Source organism: Sylvia atricapilla, chromosome 6, assembly GCF_009819655.1.
Source record: "Sylvia atricapilla isolate bSylAtr1 chromosome 6, bSylAtr1.pri, whole genome shotgun sequence".
NCBI classification, from domain to species: Eukaryota; Metazoa; Chordata; class Aves; order Passeriformes; family Sylviidae; genus Sylvia; species Sylvia atricapilla.
The window spans coordinates 5,935,157-5,957,566 of NC_089145.1; the positions used below are offsets into that span (position 1 = coordinate 5,935,157).

General features: G+C 37.8%; 1 protein-coding gene across 1 annotated transcript; it reads left to right on the plus strand.

Moving 5' to 3' along the window:
* Positions 1–796: 796 nt before the first annotated feature.
* Positions 797–20,746, plus strand: CCDC34 (coiled-coil domain containing 34). Its single transcript, XM_066320293.1, has 6 exons — positions 797–954; positions 4,617–4,749; positions 7,123–7,230; positions 18,336–18,494; positions 18,936–19,077; positions 20,267–20,746. Exons 1-6 carry the CDS (start codon positions 797–799, stop codon positions 20,479–20,481), a joined length of 915 nt encoding a protein of 304 aa, XP_066176390.1. The 3' UTR covers positions 20,482–20,746.
* The last annotated feature ends 1,664 nt before the right edge of the window (positions 20,747–22,410 follow it).

Here is a 22,410-nt window from a genome sequence, read left to right on the forward strand (position 1 = left end):
GTAGAAGGTGGACAAAGAATGTAGTATCAAACAGTAGTATAGGAATATATAGAGATATATAGTCTGACCTATTTATTACAGGTAGTTGTAGATTCAGTGGAAAATTAACTGATAGAGAAGGCAAAGGACACTGTTTTCCTAGCAGAGGTGTATGAAAATCAAGCCTTTAGAACTCTGAATCAAAAACAAGATAGTGAGGCCTGAAATAGGATTTTGCAATTTAATGCGAGCGTGGATTACAAATTTTGACTTGGCTATTCGAAAACGTTGATGCCTTTTTTCTGACGTGTTGGGATTGTCACCTGCAGATGCGGTTACTGGTTCCTGTTTATCGGAGTGGTGCAAAAACATTAACGAACAAAGAACAACTGTGAAGAGACCCTATGGATTAGCAGTGATGGCCCTGGAGAAGCCGTGGGCTATGAAATGAATAGAATGTGAGAAACACCCATTTTTGGCACAGTCTGTTAGCTGACTAATGAAGGCCTTTCAAAGGAGCGGGTCTCCTGGCCCATTTTTAAGAGGCCAGGCATGATTCCCGCACCCTCTGCCTCGCCGGGGCGCCTCAGTCAGCCGCCATGTGCGGGCAGCACTGGACTGGCGGGCACGGCGCGCCTCAGGCGTTGGGATTCGCCTTTCCCGGTGCCTGTTCCCGGCATTGGCTCGGCCCTGCCCACCTCGGCGGGGCGGGGCGGGCCGCTGCAGGGCCGCGGCTATGGCAGCGGGGAGCGCCGGGGCCGCGGGCCGGGCTGTGTGTGCCGGTGAGCGCCGCCGGGCCCCGCCGCCGCGCCCCGCCATGAGCGGGGCCAGGCTCCTCAGCCCGCCGCCCCCTGAGGGCCAGGAGCCCCGCTGCCCCCCCAAAGGCTCGCCGCTGTCCCTCGCGTCCCGCTGCAGCTCCCCGGGCTGTGAGGAGGAGGAGCGGGCGGAGGCCTCCCGCGGGCCGCCGGGCCATAGGTAACCCCTGCGGCAGGGACCGGCCTCGGGCTGCCCTTTGTTGGCCGGGCCCCTGCCCCCGCTTCTCTCCGCTGGAGACCTTGGAGACGGAAGATGGTTTTACATAAATACAGGCTTGTTTGCGTAGATAAGCGCGCTAAGCGCTTAGTCCCTTTTCAGTGTCTTGGAAAGTCTTAGTGGTAGCACTCAACTGAGTATTTTTATGGGCTCATAAATTATCTATGAGCAGTTGACCTGAACCTGATAAAACGCTACAGTCTTTCCTGCCTTAATTTAAAAGTGCTGACAGACTAAAGGGGCGTTTTGCATAGTGTATATAGCCTGGTCCAGAGTCAGTTTTGTATGTTTGCGTTGTGCAGCTCCTGCTCCAGTGGCTAAATCTGACTCCACTTTAATTATATGCAAACATAACATGCATTCTTTTTACTTGGGATCTTGCCAGCTTGACAGGAGAATAAGTAGTTCTTCCCTTTAAAAGAGAAGGGGGAAAGAGCAGGGAGAACCTATCCTATTCTGGAATACAAGTTCATGATGGAAAATTCACAGGCTTGTGCATTAACTGGTGGTGAATGTAACTAGCAAGGCTGAACTGCGCTAAAAGTGCTGGCAGGGTAAAGGAAGGACAGCAGAGCTTCATGAGGGTGCAGATTTCCACATGGTTCTCAAATTTCCCTGGGGAGAAGTGAAGGAATATGGACCACACTAAACTTGACTTAAGGGCATTTCTTCAAAAACGTGCTAGAAGTCCAGGGAAAGAATGTTCAAGTGTCATCAGAAGCTTCAGAGTGAAGACATCTGCCAGTCAGTCTGTGTTCCCTTCTCTTTCAGTTTTTCTGTTACCCTTCCATATACTACTTCCCAGGAAGCAATTTTGTTCTTGTACCTTGAAGTTCTGTTGCAGTTTGTTCAAGCTACAGCATGTCTTTGCAAGCTTCAGAGGCTATTTGTAGCTCCCAATTCTTGGACCTGTTTCTGCAGTATTCTCCAGCAGCAGTAAGATGCAGCAGAAGACAGCCTGTTTTGGGGCCTGAGTTGGCAGTCTTGTTAAACTGTGGGCAAAATAGATGCTTTGCTGGTGCAGACACTGCCTCTGAGTAACACTGCTGCTGTGCTGTACTAAGTGCCTACCAAAGTGTTCATGTAGCAGCTTCTGTGTATAGCTGCCAAGATCTCGGAAGTATAATAATAAAAACCACTTCTTGCATAGCCCCCCATGTACACATGCACTCTGAATCGTGTTGTCCTCTTGAAGCTACACAAAAATTAGCTGCAGGCAGATGTGCAATGTGGGAAATGCAATATTTGCAAAAGAGAAAAGGTAAAAACAAAGGCCTTGTTGATGATGTTAGGCATTTTCATACTTTTGTTGTGGATCCAGTGATACGTTTGATGGTGTAACCTTAGTGAATATACAGCAAATGATAACCACTGTTTTCTATTAATCAGACCTCAGGTCAAATGCCAAATGTGTCTAGTTTGATTTAAGATACTTCAAAATAAATGTGCACTTGAAAATGGGGTATTTTAAGAAGTCTATCATTGTAATTACTTTGAAGTAGTTCATAACTGCTAGAATTTTAGAAAAGGATCCTGTGAAATTCAAGGTCTGTGTGGTTTAAAATGCATAGTTGGTGTGCCAGGGAGAGTGTGGCCGGTGGCTGCAGTGCACACCAAGAAAGACTGGGTTCTGGTGGTATCGGAGAGCTTTACACACAGTATTGAAGAAGTGTTTTTCCTAGCAGGTCTTAATACTGAGCTTTTGTTTTCTTCTCTTTAAGGTTAATTTTCTGTTATTTCATACTTGTCTACAGTAAATTTTTAATCCAGTACTGTGAATAACCTTTTTGTGAAGTTGACAGCTTGAATTTTGTGAGTACTGATAGAAGAAAAGTCATAATAAATACTATTTTTCCTAATTTATTCATTCTCCTAGTACTTTTTCTAAGGTTGGTTTAATTTGTCAGTTGTGTTCCGATAGGTGCCATAATGCAAATCACACAAAGCAAGAGAATATATTGAGGAAGTATCCCTGCCCAAAATGTCAAGTCTGTACAACATTACAGGTTTTTACCTAAGTGTGAATGTATAATACTTCTATCCTTTAATAAGCTTTCAGAGACTTGTTTACGTAAAATATGTGTTATTAGGCATTCTTAGGTGGCTTAGGCTGTCTTTGTTAAATTTTTGGTCTTTATTAATGCTGTAGCATAAAAGCCCTAGGGTCAGCAGAATGTCTTGAACTGTGCTGGGCTTTTGAGTGTTTGGTCTGTGCTGCTTCTGTCCTTGCATTGTCTGTGTATCAGGGTGTCCCTGTCAGTTCTGTTATTCTGCATTTCACTGTAAAATTTCATTTTTCTGTAAAAGTGGGTTTGTCTGGGGTGGTAAACCTGTTTCAGGTAGATTTCAGTGTAAATGAGCTACCCTGACTTGAGCAGTTAACAGTCCTGTTAGTGCAAACACGTATGGGTAAAACAACAGGGAGAGCAGGACAAAACTCTGCAGCACTGGCATTGTCCTCAAATGCTTTCTACCACAGAAATGTATTCTAAAGGTGACTGGGACAGAAAATGTTGTGCAATTGAGTACTGGAGTACTGCTGTGTCCTGTGAATATGTTGTATTTTCATACTGATAAAATCCAGATATCTTGCATTTAAAAAATTGATTTCTGGAGCATTGACATAATGTGCTTGTTGGGTGCTTTTTCTGTAGCTTAGATTCAGCAAACAGAATTCCTCACTGTAGTGAAGTATGTATGTAGGTAGGTATTTCCAGAGCCTGTACATCCATATGAAATACTAAAGTGAAGTCTAGTTTCACCTCTTGTTCTCAAGAAAAGTTTCTGTGGCTGATAGAAGAAATTTTTTTTAAAAATCTCTTGGCATATTTTCAATTTTTGCTGACTTGGACCCTAATATACTGTGTTATTTATGGAATAGTACTTGTATAGAATATTACAAAAGATGTTTCTGACCTGGGGCTCCCATTGCTGCATTGTTCATGGGTCAGAAAGTTATGAGTGACTTACATAAGATGTCCTATTAAGTGTCTAATAGGACCTTGTTTAATACCATCAAGTATTGTATGCTAGCTCTATTTCTTAAGCACATCTCCTGTGAAAGTGTTTTTAGGTGGAAAACTTTCTGGACTGAATGGATGGATTCATAATGAATGGATTATTTATGATGAGGTTGCTTGGTACCAAGAATCCACTTGTATAAGACGTGAACAAAGAAAATAATATTCTTGCTTTTGCTTCGCTTTTGCTGAAGACCACTTGATACATGGGGTATCTTGTGACCAAGAACAGGATGTTGATGTTAAATCTCTGTTTTTCCTTGGTTTCCAGATGTGAGAAGTGACACTTTGATGTTAAGGGTATTCTTTTTGTTTAGTTCCCAAAAGGTAATGTTTGAATCTGTTCTACAGTAGAATCACCAACAAGCTAGAAGTTAGTAAGTAAAATGTAGAATGTAAGGGGGATGGTCAGAAGTGCATCATAAATACCATTTATTCATTAGGGAGATTACTAAGCAAGTAGAAAAATTATGTCGTCGTCACATTATGCCATAAAAGTACTTTTTCAAGGCAGTAACACTGCTTAATTTTTCAATCAAGTACATTATAGATAATATTCTCTTATGTTTCTTGTTTTTAATTCAGAAGGGCTGAGCACCCTGAAATAGCACGGGAGAGAAAAGTGTCACCTTTGAAAGATAACCTTTCACCATGGGAAGAATGGTTCATTGGCAAAGAGAAGGAGCTGCGTGCCCGCTTACAAGCTAGAGTTGCAGAGGTGGTTACAGATTTTAATTTTATTAAATATTTAAATATTTTAATATTTTAATTCTAAGTCTAATAAAAGATAGCAAACAGTTATTTTAATTCTAAGTCTAATAAAAGATAGCAAACACAGGATTTTCTTTTCCTTGGTTGTAGAAATATGAGTAACTGTTTTTTCCTTTTTTTTTTAAGTGTCTTAGGCCTCCATAGTGTTTGTGTTTGGCAGTGCTGGCATGATTCATGTTATGTGCATTTTCTTTTGCTGAATGTTACGCTTCATTGAACTGGTGCTGTATAATATTTTGTTTATCCAACTGTGAGCTAATGGTTTGATGTTAGAAGATTAAAACATTTTTATATTCACTTCCTTGATTTTCATCATGGGTATGTATGCCTGCATTTCAGTTGTAGAACAGAATGGGGTGTGTGCTGACTGTAAGGTTGCCAAGCTACTTGGTTAGTTTTGATGCACAGTGTTGTTACCCACGTAGCATGTAATTTTACAGCTGTTTGGTGTCCTTTCCCAAGGTTGGGATCCCTGTAACAGCGTGTTTTTTCCCTCATTCTGTCTTTTGTCCCCTTGCAGATCAACAGTTCTTGAGAACCAGGGCTGGGACACAATTGAGAGCACTCTATCTTTCCTTGATTACTTTTTTGTAGTTACACTTAGTTAAATTATACTGTTGGTGAAAATCAAATGGGAAGTACTGGGTAGTGACTAGAACAATCACATCAAAATTAGATCATTTCTCACTTTAGTTACTCATTAACTATTTGACCTTGAATGTTTTCCCAGCCTTTCTTTAATTATCTGTAAAGTGGATATAGCATACACCTGTTTTATGTGGGCTACCTCATGTTGTTTATAAAACACCTACCACTGGAAGGTTCAGGAGCAGAATTTTACAGGTTAGCAGTGCATCAAAGTAGTTTGTTAAACTTGAGGAATATGCTTTGATCTGTTAATCCACATCCACCAAATGTTTCATGACTTCCCATTTATGTTCTGGATTGATAATATCAATGTGAGCTAGCAGATGTCTCTCAAATAAGTATTAAGAACCGTCATAGAACAAACATTATTTAAAGCCATGTGGAAAATAGTCATACAGGTAAATATTTTTAGTTTGTAAGATTTTGAGAACATTAAACGTTAAACTGCAGCAAGACAGTGTGAAAAGCTTGTATTTGAGGGAAAAATATAATCAGCATTTTTGTAAGATGCCAGAAGAGAATAAAATATGTGATGTTTTCATTAAAAACTATTGTTACGTTTTTATATTAAAAGTATTCTAAACTGATAGCCTGAGAAACAGCTGTGAAATCCCAGATCTTTTGCTGAGAGTAGTACCAAGTCTGCCCTGAATGTCAAAAATGTGGATAAACATTTTGAGTGGAATTAGGTTGGGTCTTCTAAGTTGCTTACAGTGCCATCAGCTTTTGCAGAAACTGGGATCCCTGCAATGCAGGTGTTTTGGAACTCAAAAATGTTATTTGCTGTAACTTTACCTCAATACAGCAATAACTTTTATTTTCAAACCATGTCTGTATTGTGGGTGTTTGAGCTTTCTGTGAGCTTCTGTTGATGTCTTACTAAATGGAAATTCAGTGTTGAAAAAAAAGGGAGTTCTCTCTGAAACTGTCTGCAGTGTGGGAGACCATAAAATCAGTTTCATGGAAATAATTCCATCTGTCTGTGTTTGAATGTATGAATTTACATTGAAAAGTAGCACTTGGTTTACATGCTACTCTTGGAGACTCTAGACATCTCAAATTGTCTCCTTAGTTATATTTTTTCTTTATTAACTTTGCTGAAGAGATACGAATGATTGTATATATACTGTCTGTCATATAAATATACTTTGAAATTTCTTCTTTCATCTTCAAAATAAAACTCCTGTTTCAAAATTTGCTAAAATCTGCAATAATTTTGGCTTTAGTAAGCCTTGGGTTAAGCCCTAGAGTTTGAGTAGTTCTGGTACTAAAAATCACAGGTGAATAATATTTCATGTAGCTTTTAATACCTTCCACAGTGCAGAGCAGTATACAGTGTAAATTTTAAATGTTGTAGGAAAGTACTGCTGCAAATTAAGAGTCTGCTGACTAAAAAGGCATTTCAATAAACTGAGGAGTGATTTGATACATTTAATTGCTTCCAAAGCCTAATTAAAATATGTATTTCCAATTAATATTCTAAAATTTATACATTTTCATTGATTACATTTCATAGTATTTCTGTGCTGACTGCCATTCTTCTTCCCCAAGATCATGATGAAGGAAAAATACCAAAATCTAATGCTTCTGTTGTTTCAGCTGCAGCACTATTGCCAGTATTGCTGTAAGTGGTCATCATGGATTTGAAATTTATACTTTTTTCTGTACTTAGGAAATGAAGAAACAGCTTGAGAAAATGAAGCAAAATCAAGAATGTGAAAGAAGAAAAAGGATAGCTGAAGAGAAACACAAGGAATGGGTCCAAAAAAAAAGAGAAGAGGTAAGTATTGCTTTGGCTGGAAATACTCTTGTACATGCCGTGATTGAGTAAGCCTATGTAAAATTTACTCAGTCTATTTGGACATCCATGTTTTCAGTTTGCTGAGTAAATGGCTGCTTTAACTGTAAATTACAAAAACATGCCAAAGCAGCTAAACGTTTTTTCAAGATTGATTTTTTTTCCCCTCTAGGGTACAAAGGGATCTGTTTTCTTGAGTAGTCAGATAACTGACAACTGGTATACATCTTGTGCAGTAGCCTTCTGCTGTTTATAGCTGGGGTTTTGATCTTTAATGTACCCAGACTTCCCAGGGTCAGTGCCCAAACATTATTGGTTAAGTGTACATCTTGACTGTGTGCAATGTTGTTTGTACACCAAGTAGAGCCAGAAGAAGGATTTAGTTAAATATAACCATGGACAGGCAAAGAGTATTTACTGTAGGGTATAGTTTAGGAGGGATTGAGATGTGGGGGGGCCTGATTGAGGGAATTCTCAGTAGACCACAGTTAGTAACTGGGAATTCCTCCAGGCAGTAATTAATTTCTGGATGGGATCCAAAATTTTAAGTTCTCTTGAGGGGGTGCCTGAGTCCAGGGTCAGAAACAGACAGAATCATGATCTGGGTTGGGCTCTGTAACAGCTGTGTCACACCAAGTGAGCCTATGCACTGGATGGCAGAAATGGGAATGCTTGGGAGACAAGGGCATGTTCAGCTCCTGGTAGTTCATGGGTGTGTGTGCTCATTGTGCTAGGGTCTGTAGCAATACCAGTTGTTTACTGTTATGTACTTCTGTTTCTGAATGAAATCAGATGAAAATTCACTAAAAATATCACAACAGCACTAGCTGGGTTGGGTGGGGAGATCTCATACATTTTTTTTTCATGATTTTAGAACTCTTTCAGATTCAGCCTTGAACCACTAGAATAACATATATTTAGATCCAGCCTAATTAATCTTAGTCTCAGTGCTGGTTGGATAATTGGCAAAAATCCTCTGCAGAACCTATCCTAGTCTGTTAATTTCTTATGATGTGTATTACTAATTAAAGTACACAGGAAAAAGTAGATTTATTATTCAGCACCTAGAATTCCATTTTCGTCTTCCAAAATGAAATTTAAATGGAAATTAAATTCTGGGTGTCTGTAACTGTTCATTGGCTTGAAGGAGTTGGTCTGCCTCTTAAAATAGTTCCAGTTCAAAAGCAGTAGTTTTCCTTCTGTCTCCTCCTCATTACTCCTACCACCTCCTTCAACTTCCATAAATTTCTACTTAATTGGGTTTTCCTTGTAACTTTGTGGATTTGCAGGTTAACAATTTACATTCTGTTGTCAGTGGGATTAGGAGGTCTTTTTTATGGTAATCACACCAACCTAGAGGACATGAGAAAAAACATACTTGTGTCTGGACTTTGTCATTTTATGTTTTGGAAGCATAGGGTCATCCTTAGAGCATGTCCCAAGTGTTTAGAAAAGTAAGGTGATTTTCATTTAAATCAGATGATCTGTTGGCTAATCCTTCCTATAAACCACATCAAATCGAGGATAAACTGAACTTAAAAGCTCAGCTGTCCATGGGATATTAGCATTTGTGCTGCATGGACTGTCCCACTTAATTTCTGCAAGATTATTTGTCGATCTGGACACAGGCTGATGGATTAATATGTCAATTCAGTGACTAAGATGCATCAAGTTTTCACCTGTGGTTAAGGTAAGAGTCATGAGTACTGACAGTTGACAGAGTTTTCTTGGGGAGCATGTATATATCTCCTGTTTGGAAAACACTTCATTTCCTCATAGAAGTATCAAAAGATGCTTCTTGAGGCAGTACTTGAAGTATTTTTTACTGGAATTTGGATTAAGCACTCACCTTTTTGAAACTCAGTTATTGATTCTGAGCCCTATGTGTAGAGTGCAGAAAACGCTTTATTTGGCAAAAGGCAGTACTATCAGGGATCTTATGTCTGTAATCTCCACAAGTCTATATCCTTTTCTATTGCTCAGTACTGTAGTGATAAAAAAAGTAAGGCACGCTTGAGCATACATGAAACTTCTTTCTTCATCTTGAGCATCCAGCACCAGGAGACACTGCTGGAAGAGTCTTGGTGCTGTGAATGTGAGAGACACTTATGTCAGAAGTAAAATGTTTGTATACACATAAAAGAATTCTGGTTTTCTGTATGTCAAGCCAGTGTTCCTGCATGACAGTTTCAGTTGTGATGCCCTCTCCAGCTGTTAAATATAGACCCTTAGGGCAAGGTTAGGAAGCAAAGCTTGAACACTGTTTTTCTTCACTATTGTTTTTTAAATTGTTTAATATAGATAAAAAATTATATGTTAATATGATTGTCTTACTCTTCTAATCACTTTACAGAAACTATTTTTGAAAGTACAGGAAACCTAGTTATTTATCATTCTTCTATGTAAATGGCTTTTGTGGTTCTTAAGGTTGTAAATTAACTAGAAGTAATACTTTGAAATATGAGCCACCAAAGAACATTCTAAGCCATGAAAGATGTTTGTACAAGTATTTGTTCATGGCAAAATATTACAGGTCACTAGGAATTAAAAGCTTAATAAAATCAATTTTTAGGCACAATCTTGGACCTAATAATGCCTTTAAAATCTTCAGTAAGATACTGGATCTCTCCTGGACAAAAAGAGTCTTACTTTCTCTCCCTCTTAAAGTTGAACCATTTGTGGGCAAACAGTAAATTGACTGTTGGCTTTTAAGCAAGTATCAATTAAAATATTTTAACTTTAAAATAACTCTAAGCATACTTTTGATTCCTGAAGAAAAATGAATATAACATGATTTTTTATGTAACTAAAACTTTTATTTCTGAGTTACTGTTAGATTTATTGAAAAAAAAATGAAGTGGTTATGGTTAGAAATGCTGAGCAAGTAAATTTGGTGTTCAGTTCCTGTTTTATGTGAATTTCTGATCCTGTAATGTGAAGTCTCTTTCATTCTTATCATCAGCTGTAGGATTGAACACTTTAGTAAGGTACCTGTAATTGTGAAATTTTCATTAAATCAAAGTACTGGTTTTAAATCAAAGTATGAAAAACTTTAGAGAAATGCACTGTGAATGCATAAACTGGGAAGAGCCTGTAAACTGCCGTGACTGTTAAAGAATTAAACATTGTCATCACACTCAGAACCTCTTATGAATTATTGCTGAATAAAATATTAGTTTTAAAGGTCAGGCCTGATGACAACAGCATTTTGACTGCATTTTTAAAAAAACAACTCTGATGCACTGCACTTGACCTTCTCCAATCCAATATGGTATTTTCGAATCATATTTAATCCATCTTTACTGACTCTGCAAAGCTGCTTCATTCTTACAATGTCAATAGAACATGAACTTAGAAATATCTAGAGTATTCAATTCGTATATATATGTGTGTGTTCATATAAATATTTATATATTGTTGTGTGTTAGCCCCAGGAGGCAGCTGAGACCCCACATAGCCCCTCACTTGCTCCCACCAGCTCTTATTGCTGAGCAGTATGGTCTGGGATATCCCTTGGATTGGCTGGTGTCCGTTGTCCTGGCTGTGCCCCCTCCCAGCTCCTTGTGTACCCCCAGACTATGCACTGGTGGGATGGAGTAAGAAGCAGAAGATCTTGGAGCTTTGTAGGCACTGCTTATTGATAACTTCTGTTATCAACAAACACTGTTTTGTTCACAAATCCAAACACAGCACAACAGGAGCTGCTGTGAAGAAAATTAACTCCATCCAAACCAAAACCTGTGTTATGTATGTGCCTGCAGCAGTAACAGAAATCCCCAGAGGAATGCTTGCATCCCAAAATAACTGTAATTCTGAAATTCATTTTGGTAGCATCCTTGTCTTAAGTCTTTGCATGTAATTCTTTATGCTCTAGCAAAGTTATAAGAGCACAAGCAGTGAAGTTACAGTTTCCCATTGGAAAAACCAGTTGTTCTAATACCAATCTGAAATTGACTGTAGCATTTCTAATACTTTTTGCATTGTTAAATGGTGAATAAGGCAGCATTTCTTTTTTTTTTTTTTTTTTTTTTTTTCTTAAAAGTAAATTTGACCAGGCATAAGCAGGCATTAAAAATAGAGTTTGGATGTTCAGTGGCTTTTATTGTTTTTTTTTTTTTTTTCAATAAGTCCCCTTTACTTACTGAAATAATATAATTTTTAATGGAAACTTGGTATGGGATAAAAAAGTTCTGTTTGAATGCTTTTTCATTGAAAATTTTGTTCTTACCATTTAGTGTGCTGTTGGCTGATAGTCTTTATGAGAAGCAAAAAGCAGTAAGAAGTATATGAAAGCCTACAACAAATACACTGTATAGTAATGAATGACAGTGTTCTTGGAGCAGACTTCCCTTTTTGATGTGCTGATTCCTCCCAGAAGAGACACCTAGATACCAACTCTTACAGCAAAGGCTTTTTGTTGAATACATATTTTATCTCAGCATAGTTAATACAGAGCACAGATTGTTCAGCAGCTTGAGCATGACTTTCAAGTTCAAAAGCTATGCTTGCTCATGTTCTTTATTTCATCCAATGAATTGTTAATTATTTTGTGAGGAATGGTACCACTACCACAGAAGGGGTGGAGAATCCTGTCATCCCAGCCTGCAGCTTGGGGACATGTTAGTTGAAATCTCCTCTGGCAGAAATCTAATGAAATCCTGATCTTCCCTAGGTAAGGTTAATGTTCTTACAGCTGAACTGTTGTTGAGTCAAAGCACTGGTTGCTAATGTAGACCTCATGTACTATGGTTTGCTGACAGTTTAGACTTTAAAGAGATGCTAAGACGTCCACTTTTTTTAAGACTGAACCCTTTCAAGAAGTGTGTTTGTGAGGGAAGCTTCTGGTAGAAATGCTTTCCAATCATGAGAACCAACTGCATTTAAGAATTAAAATCTTTTGTTTACATACCTAAGTCTATCTTTAAATATCTAAATTCTTTTGTGAGTCTGGGCATAATTTCTTAAGGTGTTTGTTTTTTTGGGGGTTTTTTTTGTTTTTTGTTTTTTTTGTTTTTTTTTTTTTTTTTTTTTTGGGTTGGTTTTTTTTTGCTGGTTTTTGTTTGGTTGGGTTTTGTTGTTTTTTTGGTTTATTGTTTATGGGGTTTTTGTGGGGGTTTTTTTTGCATATTGTGGGTCTTTTACTCTCTGTACCTGAAAAGTCTTTACACAGAATTTTTCTGTGATGTCATGCATGCCCGATGTCATGCATGACCAATGGCATGATTATAATTTTAGGTTGTACCTGAATCTTAATTATCTTTAGCTTTCTATAAGTAGAATGAACTAATTTCTCATGGTGAATGTTAGAATGAGTTTTGTCGGAGTTTTGGCAGAGGAATTCAGTGTGATGGGTGAATATGAGTGCTCACGTATTTCAGCAGCATTTGTGGAGTCCATATTCTTCTGAAGATCCCAAGAGTGTTCCAGGAACCAAGTACACTGAAGTTTATGCTTGTCACATGCGTTGAGTCCCCACATGAAATGAACACAGTCTGGGAGAAAGATCCAGTAATTCTCCAGTTCCCAGACTGCAGTAGGGTCTGCACTGACTTTGTGTGTGATTTTTCAGCAGTAAATTGATGTAAACCAGCTTGTCAAGAGACATCTGCAGCTCAGACCTTTGTTGACCTCCTTTCTAGCTGCTTGTTGTTTTCACATGGAAATTCTAGAGACATTTAAGTATTTGTGTGGGCTAGGCTTGGTCAGTGGGATGTGTTGTAGGGCAAAATTGAAAAGGTAATTACAGTTGTTTGAACGACCCAGATTTCCAAGACTGTTAAAAGTGGTTGATGTCCATGATTATTATGAGGATAAAAAGGTAAATTTGGATGTGTGTTCTGATGTTGGCAGTATGGGCTTTTCCTATATTTTGCCATCAGTCAGCATTAACTGATGCTAGAATATGCTAGCTGTCAGCAAACAGCTGTGAAGTAGAACACTTATATATGGAAAAAAAAAAGTTGTCACATTCTGCAGACTATAAGACAGAAAGGATTGCTTTGAGAAGTATCTTTAAAATATCAATTGCATCATTAACCTCTGGAAATACTTCTATTCAGTGGTAATCTACATAGAAAATGCAGAACAGAAAGCACCTCTGCACTTTACACATTCCAACCTCTCATTTAGTCACTGATGTGAAATTACAGAAATACATATTTTAGTAATTTTCTTCCAGTTGGATATAATGCCTCTGTTTTGAAACCAATTAGGGTTTTTTTTTTTCCTGCATGGAAAATCACTTAATATTTCTACTTTCTGTCACGAAGGAAGTGGGATGCTTCTTCAAACTTTAAAATTCTTTGACCATTCCCCACATACACATAGATCTGTTTTTTCTTGGAAAGTTGGTAGTTAGTAGTGACTCAGTAAGACACATACTGTGAACAGAGTCACCATCACTGCTTTGTGGGACAGATGTTTGGGTTGGGTTGGGGATTCCCAATACCGACCTAACCTAGACTTCATTAGGTTTTGAGACTTGACAGAATCACAGCCCAGAGCTGTGAACCTTCAGGGTAGATTTGTATCCTTTCTTACTAAGTATGTGCTTGGCTAGGGTGGAAGGAGAACAAGCCTTTCTTGCAATGTGCAATTGGATGTTTTACTATCAATACCTTAATTTATATAATACCCGCAACCATATTTTAGTGTATGTAAATTTATTAGTGGTTTAGTGAACAGATTGACTGTTTTGAACACAAGATCAAAGAGAATTTTTAAAACCCAACCTAAAACAACACCAAGCATAACCAAATAATTTCTTCCCTCACATATGCATGGAAGGAAAGTAAAAGAAGGAGTGAAGAACATGTACATTAATATGCACGTTCATAGCATTTTTGATCAACTTTTTTAATGAGAATGGGAGAAAACCTGAGATGGTCAGGATGATAGAAGCTTGATGTGTAACAGATTGCTAAAGCAGCTGGGAACGTGGTGTACACTAACTTTATGAGGGAAAATCTGTTCTGATTGTGAGAGAAAGCAGAAAAATTTCTAGACAAAGTCTTCAATTCTGCAGGGAGTCTCCCTGTCTTAAGGATGTCTCACTGAAAGTAACAATTAGCAATAGCTGTGGCTTTCATTGTAGTGTGTATTAGCATGTTATTGTTTACACAGGACCTAATTTGAGCCAGCCTAGATAGCTAAACTCATCTAAGCATTGTGATTTAAGATATATAACCTGATATATTGCTTCCTTGTCTTTTATAGTATTTAGAATTTTTTTTGGTCTATTTTCTGCTTATAGTAGTTTTTCATTACGCAACCATTTCCCTAGGTATAGAAGTAGCATGGGGGTTTTTTTCAGTTTTCTCCTGTATTTATTTTCATGTCTTTTATACAGTAAGACCCTTAGCTAAGGACTGTAGTTTTGGATGATCCTTAGTTTTGTAACTGAATTTCATGTACATCAGAGGTAAGTCAGCAAACAACAAAATGTGCAAAATCTTTGTAAGCCACCTTCTTGCATGGTTTAAATCACTCATTTCACCTCTGTCTCTCATTTACATTAATGCTTTTTATGTGTCCCAGACAATCATTGTCTCAAAACTGGGGCTGTTGGTGCATTTGGGGAGTATTTAGTAATGAAGAAACAGAAAAACAGCTCTGAATAAAAGAGATTGAGATGAATTTTAGATTAATAAAGAGGGAAAGCTTAGACAATTGTTGTGGGGTTTTTTTCCCAGGAAGGTGATGTTTGAATAATTTGCCAAAAATACATTATTTTTTTCTTTCCAACATTTTAAAATATGGAAGTGTTTGTTTCATATTAAGAAAGATCTTGTTGCCATGCTTCATTAGCATAGAAACATTTCAGAATCTCAACCTTTTTAGTTCCCAGAATGTAATGTATTTTTTCATTGGTCTTGGTTGTAAATAGTTTTATCACATGTACAGGCCTCACTGTTATGAAGTTGTTATTCCAGAATATTGCTGGGGATTAGGTTTATTCCTTTTTTACTCTGAAGAATTTTTTTCCCCTGTAAGTTACCAAGGAAACTAAGTGTTAGATACTTAAGAGTACTCAACCAAAACAAAGGGGTGGCCAAAGCTCAGGAGAGATAACACAAGTTTTAGGGCAGGTAAAAAACCGAGCTTGAGGCAGCTTGGCATTCTGGTTTTTTGGCATTTGGGGAGAGACAATGGCTGGGTTACTGCTCACTGCTAGAAGAGTTCACTGTCACTGGAGGGGTCCAGTCCTGGGAAATCTGCCATCATCTGCTTGCCCTGGAATTCTGAGCTCTTCTTGCTACACCGTGACTCTGCATCTCCCTGCCCTGCTGGGACACCCTGCCCCTGCCCTGCTGGGACACCCTGCCCTGCTGGGACATCCTGCCATCCCAGCTACCAACCTGGGACCTTTCCACTGTTCCAGCTTGGTGCTCTGAGAATCCTACAAGGGCACTGAGACCAAACTGCCCTGAGATTTTGTGAAGCAAAGCCCTCGAGGTTCTTGGTACTGTTTTTGTTACTAATGCTGTAGTTGTTGGTTTTGTTTGCTTTGTTATACATACTAGTAAAGAACTGCTATTTCTATTCCCAAATCTTTTGCCTAAAAGCCTCTAACTGCAAATTTATAATTGGAAAAAGGGGAGAGTGGTTTACATTCTCCATTCCAAGGGAAACTCCAGCTTTCCCTGGCAGATACCTGTCTTCCTAAACCAAGACAGATATGCATTGAAATTGGTGTGTATTCATATTTGAATTAATATGAATACAAAACAGATTAAGCTGTTTGCTAGAATGTATTAGAAGTGAAATGGAAAAAAACTCACCAAATAACAAAAAATCAAGGAGAAAATAGCTAGAAAACTAGCTAAAAAGCTGCTTGTAATTGTTTTGTGAAATTGTGTGCATTGTGTATACAACGAAGTCTTTGTTATCAAATAAAAATATTTGACAAGAGTATACCAGAGCAGTACTACTGAAAGTATCCTTATGATTTTAGGTGAAGAAACACCCACCTTGGAGATTATAGTAGAGAGAGCTAATAAAGCATAGCTTGTGTTGCTGTTTCTTTTCAGCAACTGTGGAGGCTTGGTTCAGAACCGACAGCACGGCGTCCACTTTACTTGCATGAGTGGAGCCAGACCTAGTAACAGGCTTACGCCGGTATCATGGACGGTTACAAAGGCTTTTATTATCTCAAAAATGTAGTTTATATACTCTGGGGTCTTTACTACGTCAGAGGGGTATTGCTACATTTCCTGGGTTAGAAGGGAGAATGGAAAAGTACTGGCACATGTTAGTAGGGGCTTACATTCCTATGGTGATGGCTTATCTTAGGGGGGTTGGAGTGTCCTTCCCTTCCCGTTACAACCTGAATGTCTTCCGAGCCGCCTGTCCCTATCCAACCACAAGCTTGTAAGAGGAGGTGGGTGCAGTGAGGGGACATCCCACAGTGTCCAGTATAGCTGCTGATGTTAAAATTGTACTAATGCTTCTGGTGCTGGCAAACAGAACAGGATACACTAATTCCAGGAGTTCTGTAAACTGGCTTCTTTTCTGGCAGAAGTGAGGTAAGTGTGTTGCAGAGCAATATGAGCTGAAGTTTTTATTCTCTATGTGCTACTTTATTGGATTGTTGGTAGTTTTGGTATGGCGGGACAAGCACTGAACCAGCAGGTACCCTGTTTTAGACCAGACTGAAGAAATTGTTGGTGGTCCCCAGTTGCAGTATTATGGCTTCTCCTTCATAACGCGTAATTGGATTTTCCGTAAGTGCAGTCAGCCTGGGAAAAAGGTGGGGGAGGGGCACATGGGGAGAGCTCTAGTTTTCTGCCTTTTTGTTCTTTTAATGGGAAAAATGGTGGTATATAATGGTAAAATGGGAATATATTTCTGATTTTCTTGAGAATGTGTTTTTCCTATATTTCGTTTATTTATTACTCTTTGCAGCTGTAGTTCTAGACATTTGCTATCCATACTCCCAACTGTAATAATTCTGAGTCAGTATAAGTTTCTGCTAAGCTACATATCTCCTTTGTTCAAGAGGAGTGTGCAGGGAAGTGTGTAAGTAGACGATTTCTTAAAAGAAAAGCAACATATTTTTTAAACAGCTCTTTTCTATTAAGAGGAAACTGGTCTTAGTCTTGTGCCTCACCTCCAAGTCATGTGCACAGTTTGTCTAGTAGATTTTTGCTTCTGAATGTATATGCAGTTGCTTCAGAGCTGAGTTAAGCAGAAATAGTATCAAATCAGTAGATTCCAGGCACTTCATAAAGGTTACAAGGAACAGAAATGAGAGCTATTGTTACTCTTCAAATGAGAATACCTCCCTCTCTAGATCAAGAAAAGGCCAGTGGATACGTGGTTGTTTGCATAGAGAAAGATCCTCATTGTTGTTGGATACGCACACACTGAAAAGATGTAGAAGTGAATGATACCCCTGGTGTATTCTGTCTTCCAAATCATACAGGCAGCAATATCACTCCACATTTAGGTTACCATTTTTCCTACCCTAAAATGTGTTTTCTCATTTTCCCTTTCATAATTTGAACAACAGAAATGTGAGGATTGATTTATTGAAGTAGTCCTCATGTGAATAAACTAAAGAGTATAAAAAACATAAGAAAATACCACAAGACGTGAACTGTGAACTTTTTTTTCCCTGTTAATTTATGCTTAAGTATGCTGAACAATCTGCATATCTCAATGACTCTTAGAACGGGTCAGTTTATGTGATTTCCATTTGGAACTGTAGTTTCCTCTAGATTCACTGTCAAGTAAAGCTAACACATAGTTGTTGAGAATTGCAACATGTGTTTCATTCCCAGAAATATTGAGACGTGTCTGAAGTGTTTAAAAAAATCTCTGGAATAAATAAAACAGAGTAGTAAACCTGAGGAGACCTGAAAGTAAAATTAGCATTTTTAGCATCTTTTTTGACAAGTTTATATGTCTATCATACCTGGAATCTAGCAATGAATACGCTCTGACTTCAGAGAGCTTACAATATTACGTATGTTTTCAGGTTCATGCTAATTTTCTTTGTAATTGTGTAATAAAATTAACTGTATTCCTCAAAATAATTGCTCATTGAAAAAAGCTTCTATTCTGTTTCTTTGACGTGTTTCACGTAGGAACGAAGAGAAAGAAAACGAAAGCTGAGCAAAGAAATGATGGAAAAAGTCACAAGTGAACTAGAAAAAATGCAGTTACAAGAAAAGGCTGACATCAAGTATAAAGAGTGGTTAAAGAAGAAGAGAGCTGAAGAGGCAGAAAAGAAGAAAAAAGAGAAGGTATTAATGAACTGATTATTTATTTGGATGGAGTTACTTAATCTTGAATTTATTACAGATTAAGATTTTTGTGTGTTCAAATCTTACACTGAATATACTGACATCAAATGGCAGTATTGTACATGAAGAAGGATCTTTCAAGAATTGCAATGTTAGTGCATTAAAGACACTGTGGTATGGCCAGCAAAGTAAGATGAACATAAAGGCTATTAACAAAATGCATTAAATTTTTTTTCTCAGGGAAACACTGGAGTGACATGGAGTTTAGGGGTTGGGGGATTTTTTTCAGACTTAAACCATTGTTAGGAAAAGGTGCTTGTATTTGAAGAAATATTTGAAATGTATTCAGCAGTCTGGAAATCTGCAAAAAATTATTTACTGTTTTGTGTATATTGTACAAAGCTTTGTCTAGCAGCACCTTAATTTTTTTTTTCTTTTTAGGAAAAAGAAAAAGAACGGGAGGCTGAACTACTGGAAAAGAGAACAAGATCAGAGAAAATTTTTAAGGAGTGGCTGCAAAATTCTAGAAATAAACCACAACCTGCTTTATATGGTTATGGTTTCCCACATGGGACATCTACAGGTTTGTACATATAGTACACAAATATGTAGTGACTTCGGTTTGTGGTTCCTTCCTTCTTATATTTTAATAAAAAATGAAGACTGTGTAAGATACCTAGTATTCTGGCACATAGGAATGATTACTTATACTATGCTATAAGTCAGGGAAACAAATTGAGACCATCTGTGTATTTTTCTTAGCCTTTTTTTATATGGGAGAAAAATTAGATTATTTGAGATAATTATATGGCATATCAAATTATGCTTTTATCTGATTTTTCTTACCAGGCATAGGAATCACTAGAGCAAATCACTGGGTCCTGTGAAGCAAATTAGTTAAGTCAGCATCTTTGTAAAGTTAATTTTTGTCTTACAGAAGGTGTGTGTCACCTTAGCACATCTGAATCCCTCTTAGAAAAGAGGTGGGGATTTGAGACACAAGAACAATTAGAAGCTGACAGAAGTCCTGTCTGAAAAAGGAGACAGGGGCATCAACCTGTATTCTGAGCTAAAATTTCCTTTCTGTTTCGCTTTTCACCTGCATCACACCTCCTTGGCTTCTGTATTCCTATTCAGTTTTTTGTTTGAAAACACGTTGTTTTTTCTGTGCAACAAAAATAATTGCTTCTATTTGACTTTGCAACAGAGATAATTTTGAGACCAAAATTCTGGTCTCTGAATGTTTAAGAAACATTTGAAACATGTAAGCAGGTGAACAACCTTTGCTATTCTGCTTACATTTATTTGTAAATAGTGATGTACATTGCTGTCATGTTTTGGTTGGACCTGCATTACATACTGACAGCTGCAATCATTTGTTTAAATGATTTTTTGAAAAATATTTGTCTACTCACTTGTGTCATTCAGTATAATGTATTACAAACTTTGAAATGTATCCATCATGTGGTTGGGTAAAACAAAATAGCCAATTTGTAGGCATTTACAGTTTTTAAGAACACAAAGGACTGAGCATTCAATCTCCTTATTATTTAAGTGGAAGTGAAGAATATGCCAATTACTGTTTAAAAAAACAAAAAGATGGAATATTTATTATTTTAGATCACTTAAATTATGTGCTGTGCCTGTGCTGTCTTTCTCTGAAGACATTTTTGTGTTGTGTTTAGTCTAGATAATTACTATAACTGCTTGCATTGGAAAGCTTGTAGTGTAAATATTCCTTCTTAGTTATGTGTATTTTCTAAATGTTTTAGGGAGTGCTGATAGAAATTTGTATCCAGCTCCAGGATATTGTAACCCCATTCCTTGGAAACCGGTACATGTTCCTCCCCCAAAGGAAGACAACATTCTTACCATGAAGAAGAGTAAGAGACCAGTATCTTGTCAGCCACATGCATCTTTACCAATGGTGATTTCTAAGCCCAGGAGTAACCCTTGTACTGGATGCCTGTGCAGAAAGAAGTTATAGTCCAGAAAAAATGTTCCTACAATCTTGAGCAAATTGGGCCATAAATGTGAAGTTCTGTATAGTTATATGTCCAAAGCAGACTGCTTTGTGCCTTTCTTTTTTTATTTCCATTTTTCTGAGCAGGTTTTGTGTTTACTGCTAGTTGACCGATCAGGCTTTTAATGTTTTTTCTATGTTGCATTTTGGTTAAAAAAAGAAAAGGAAAAGATGAATTGTAATGGGACTGTACCTCAATGCCAATAAAATGTACAGGATTGTTACTTCCTTTCCTCTCTTGTTGAAGGAGTTATTTTGTATATGTGATTATTCTTTTGGGCAGAAGGCTAAAATGACTAACTAAATAACTATATTATAATAATAATATAAATATATATATTATAATTATATATATAAAATATAGTATATGTATATAATAAAAATAAATAACTAGGTTATTTTAAAGATGCTATTTGCAACAAATTTTAAAACAATTCTTCGCGTAATGCAGAAGGAATTCAAGGCCTGCATCAGTTCCAGGGTTATCATGTCACTGGGATTACAGAGAGTGGGATAGCTTACCTTGCTGGAGTACTGCAACGAATGGATGCAGGCTCTTTGCTGGACCTGATATGTACAAACCAGGGAGAACTGATCAGGGATGTGAAGATTGGGACCATAATGACATACATGAGTATGTCTGTTGTTAGTGTCACTCCTGGATTTCTCTGCTCACAAAATTTCACAGTAGATCAGGTTATAGATCTCAAGTTACTCACTGGAACCAACACAAGGTTTTGCATCTTGATGCCTATGCTGCTAAAATAACATGAAGCTTAACCTCAGATTTTATTCATCCTCATGCTTTTGCAGAACTTCTGGTTGTAAGAATTTTTAGACCACTTCAAAATAATGACTGTTTCATCCTTCTAGGATTCACAGCTTTCCCAATTCTCTATGTGTTGATCATATATAGAATGCCATGCTCAACCTCACTGTGAAGGGATTATATGTCCTTTGAGCTTCTGGGTTTGAAAATTTCTCTGTAGGCACTCCATAAAGAAGCTTGACTTTCCAGTAACTGATAGCATATCTTCATGCAGCTGTTTCAGGGTTGAAAATCTACATGCAGTAAAGTGGGTCAATAATAATTTACCTCTAAGGCAACGCTTGCAGCAAAGGACATGAACTGCAGTGTTTTAAGAAGCCTGCAGGAGGGACTGAAAAATATGGGGGTTTATGACACTGAGGGAATTTTAGGTCTATGGATATTTGCTTGATAAATTTGACAGTGGGAGTTGGAGCTTGCCTTGTGCCCTCTCTGATATGGAGGAAAAATTAGTAAAATTTGAGCCCAGATTTGGCCCTCAGAAAAGCTTTATGCCATTCAGTAAAATACACTAACAACTTCAGTGCTTCAAGACCATACTGGTTGTCTGTGCTTAAAAGCAAAGAAAAGATACTAAGCTTACTTAACAAGCAAGAAGGGGTTAAAACATAGTAGGACAGTTTTCTGGGAAAAAGTGTAGGGAGGAGGATTGTGGTACCTGAGTTGTTTATTTTTGCAGCTGAGGTTTTTCCCTCTGAGGATGCCAGCGTGCCACAGCAGAGCTGCTCCATGTACAGAGGTCTCATTTACAGTGGTGAGCAGCTATACTCTGAGTTCTATTTAGATTATGTTATGATGGATGACTTGAGTAGGAGACGTGAAGACTGAATTAACAGCTTTAATAAAAACACCTTGTCTTACCAATGCATTTTTCATTTTGCATTACCTTGCTGTCCTATCTCCCTCTGGTCAGTGTTATTGTCTGCCCTGCTCTCCCCTTGTATCTCCTGACTTTCAGAGTTACTTTCCCGCCTTCTTTGTATTGCTGGGTTTCTTTCTCTCTCTTTTTTTCTTTTTTCTTTCCTTTTCCCAGAGCTAGTTTGCTGAAGAAGTCAGGTATCATT

Coding starts and splice junctions, on each gene's coding strand:
- CCDC34 (XM_066320293.1), top strand. CDS start 797: ATGAGCGGGGCCAGGCTCCTCAGCCCGCCGCCCCCTGAGGGCCAGGAG. Junction 955..4,616: donor CGCGGGCCGCCGGGCCATAG/GTAACCCCTGCG, acceptor TTTTTAATTCAG/AAGGGCTGAGCACCCTGAAA. Junction 4,750..7,122: donor TACAAGCTAGAGTTGCAGAG/GTGGTTACAGAT, acceptor TTCTGTACTTAG/GAAATGAAGAAACAGCTTGA.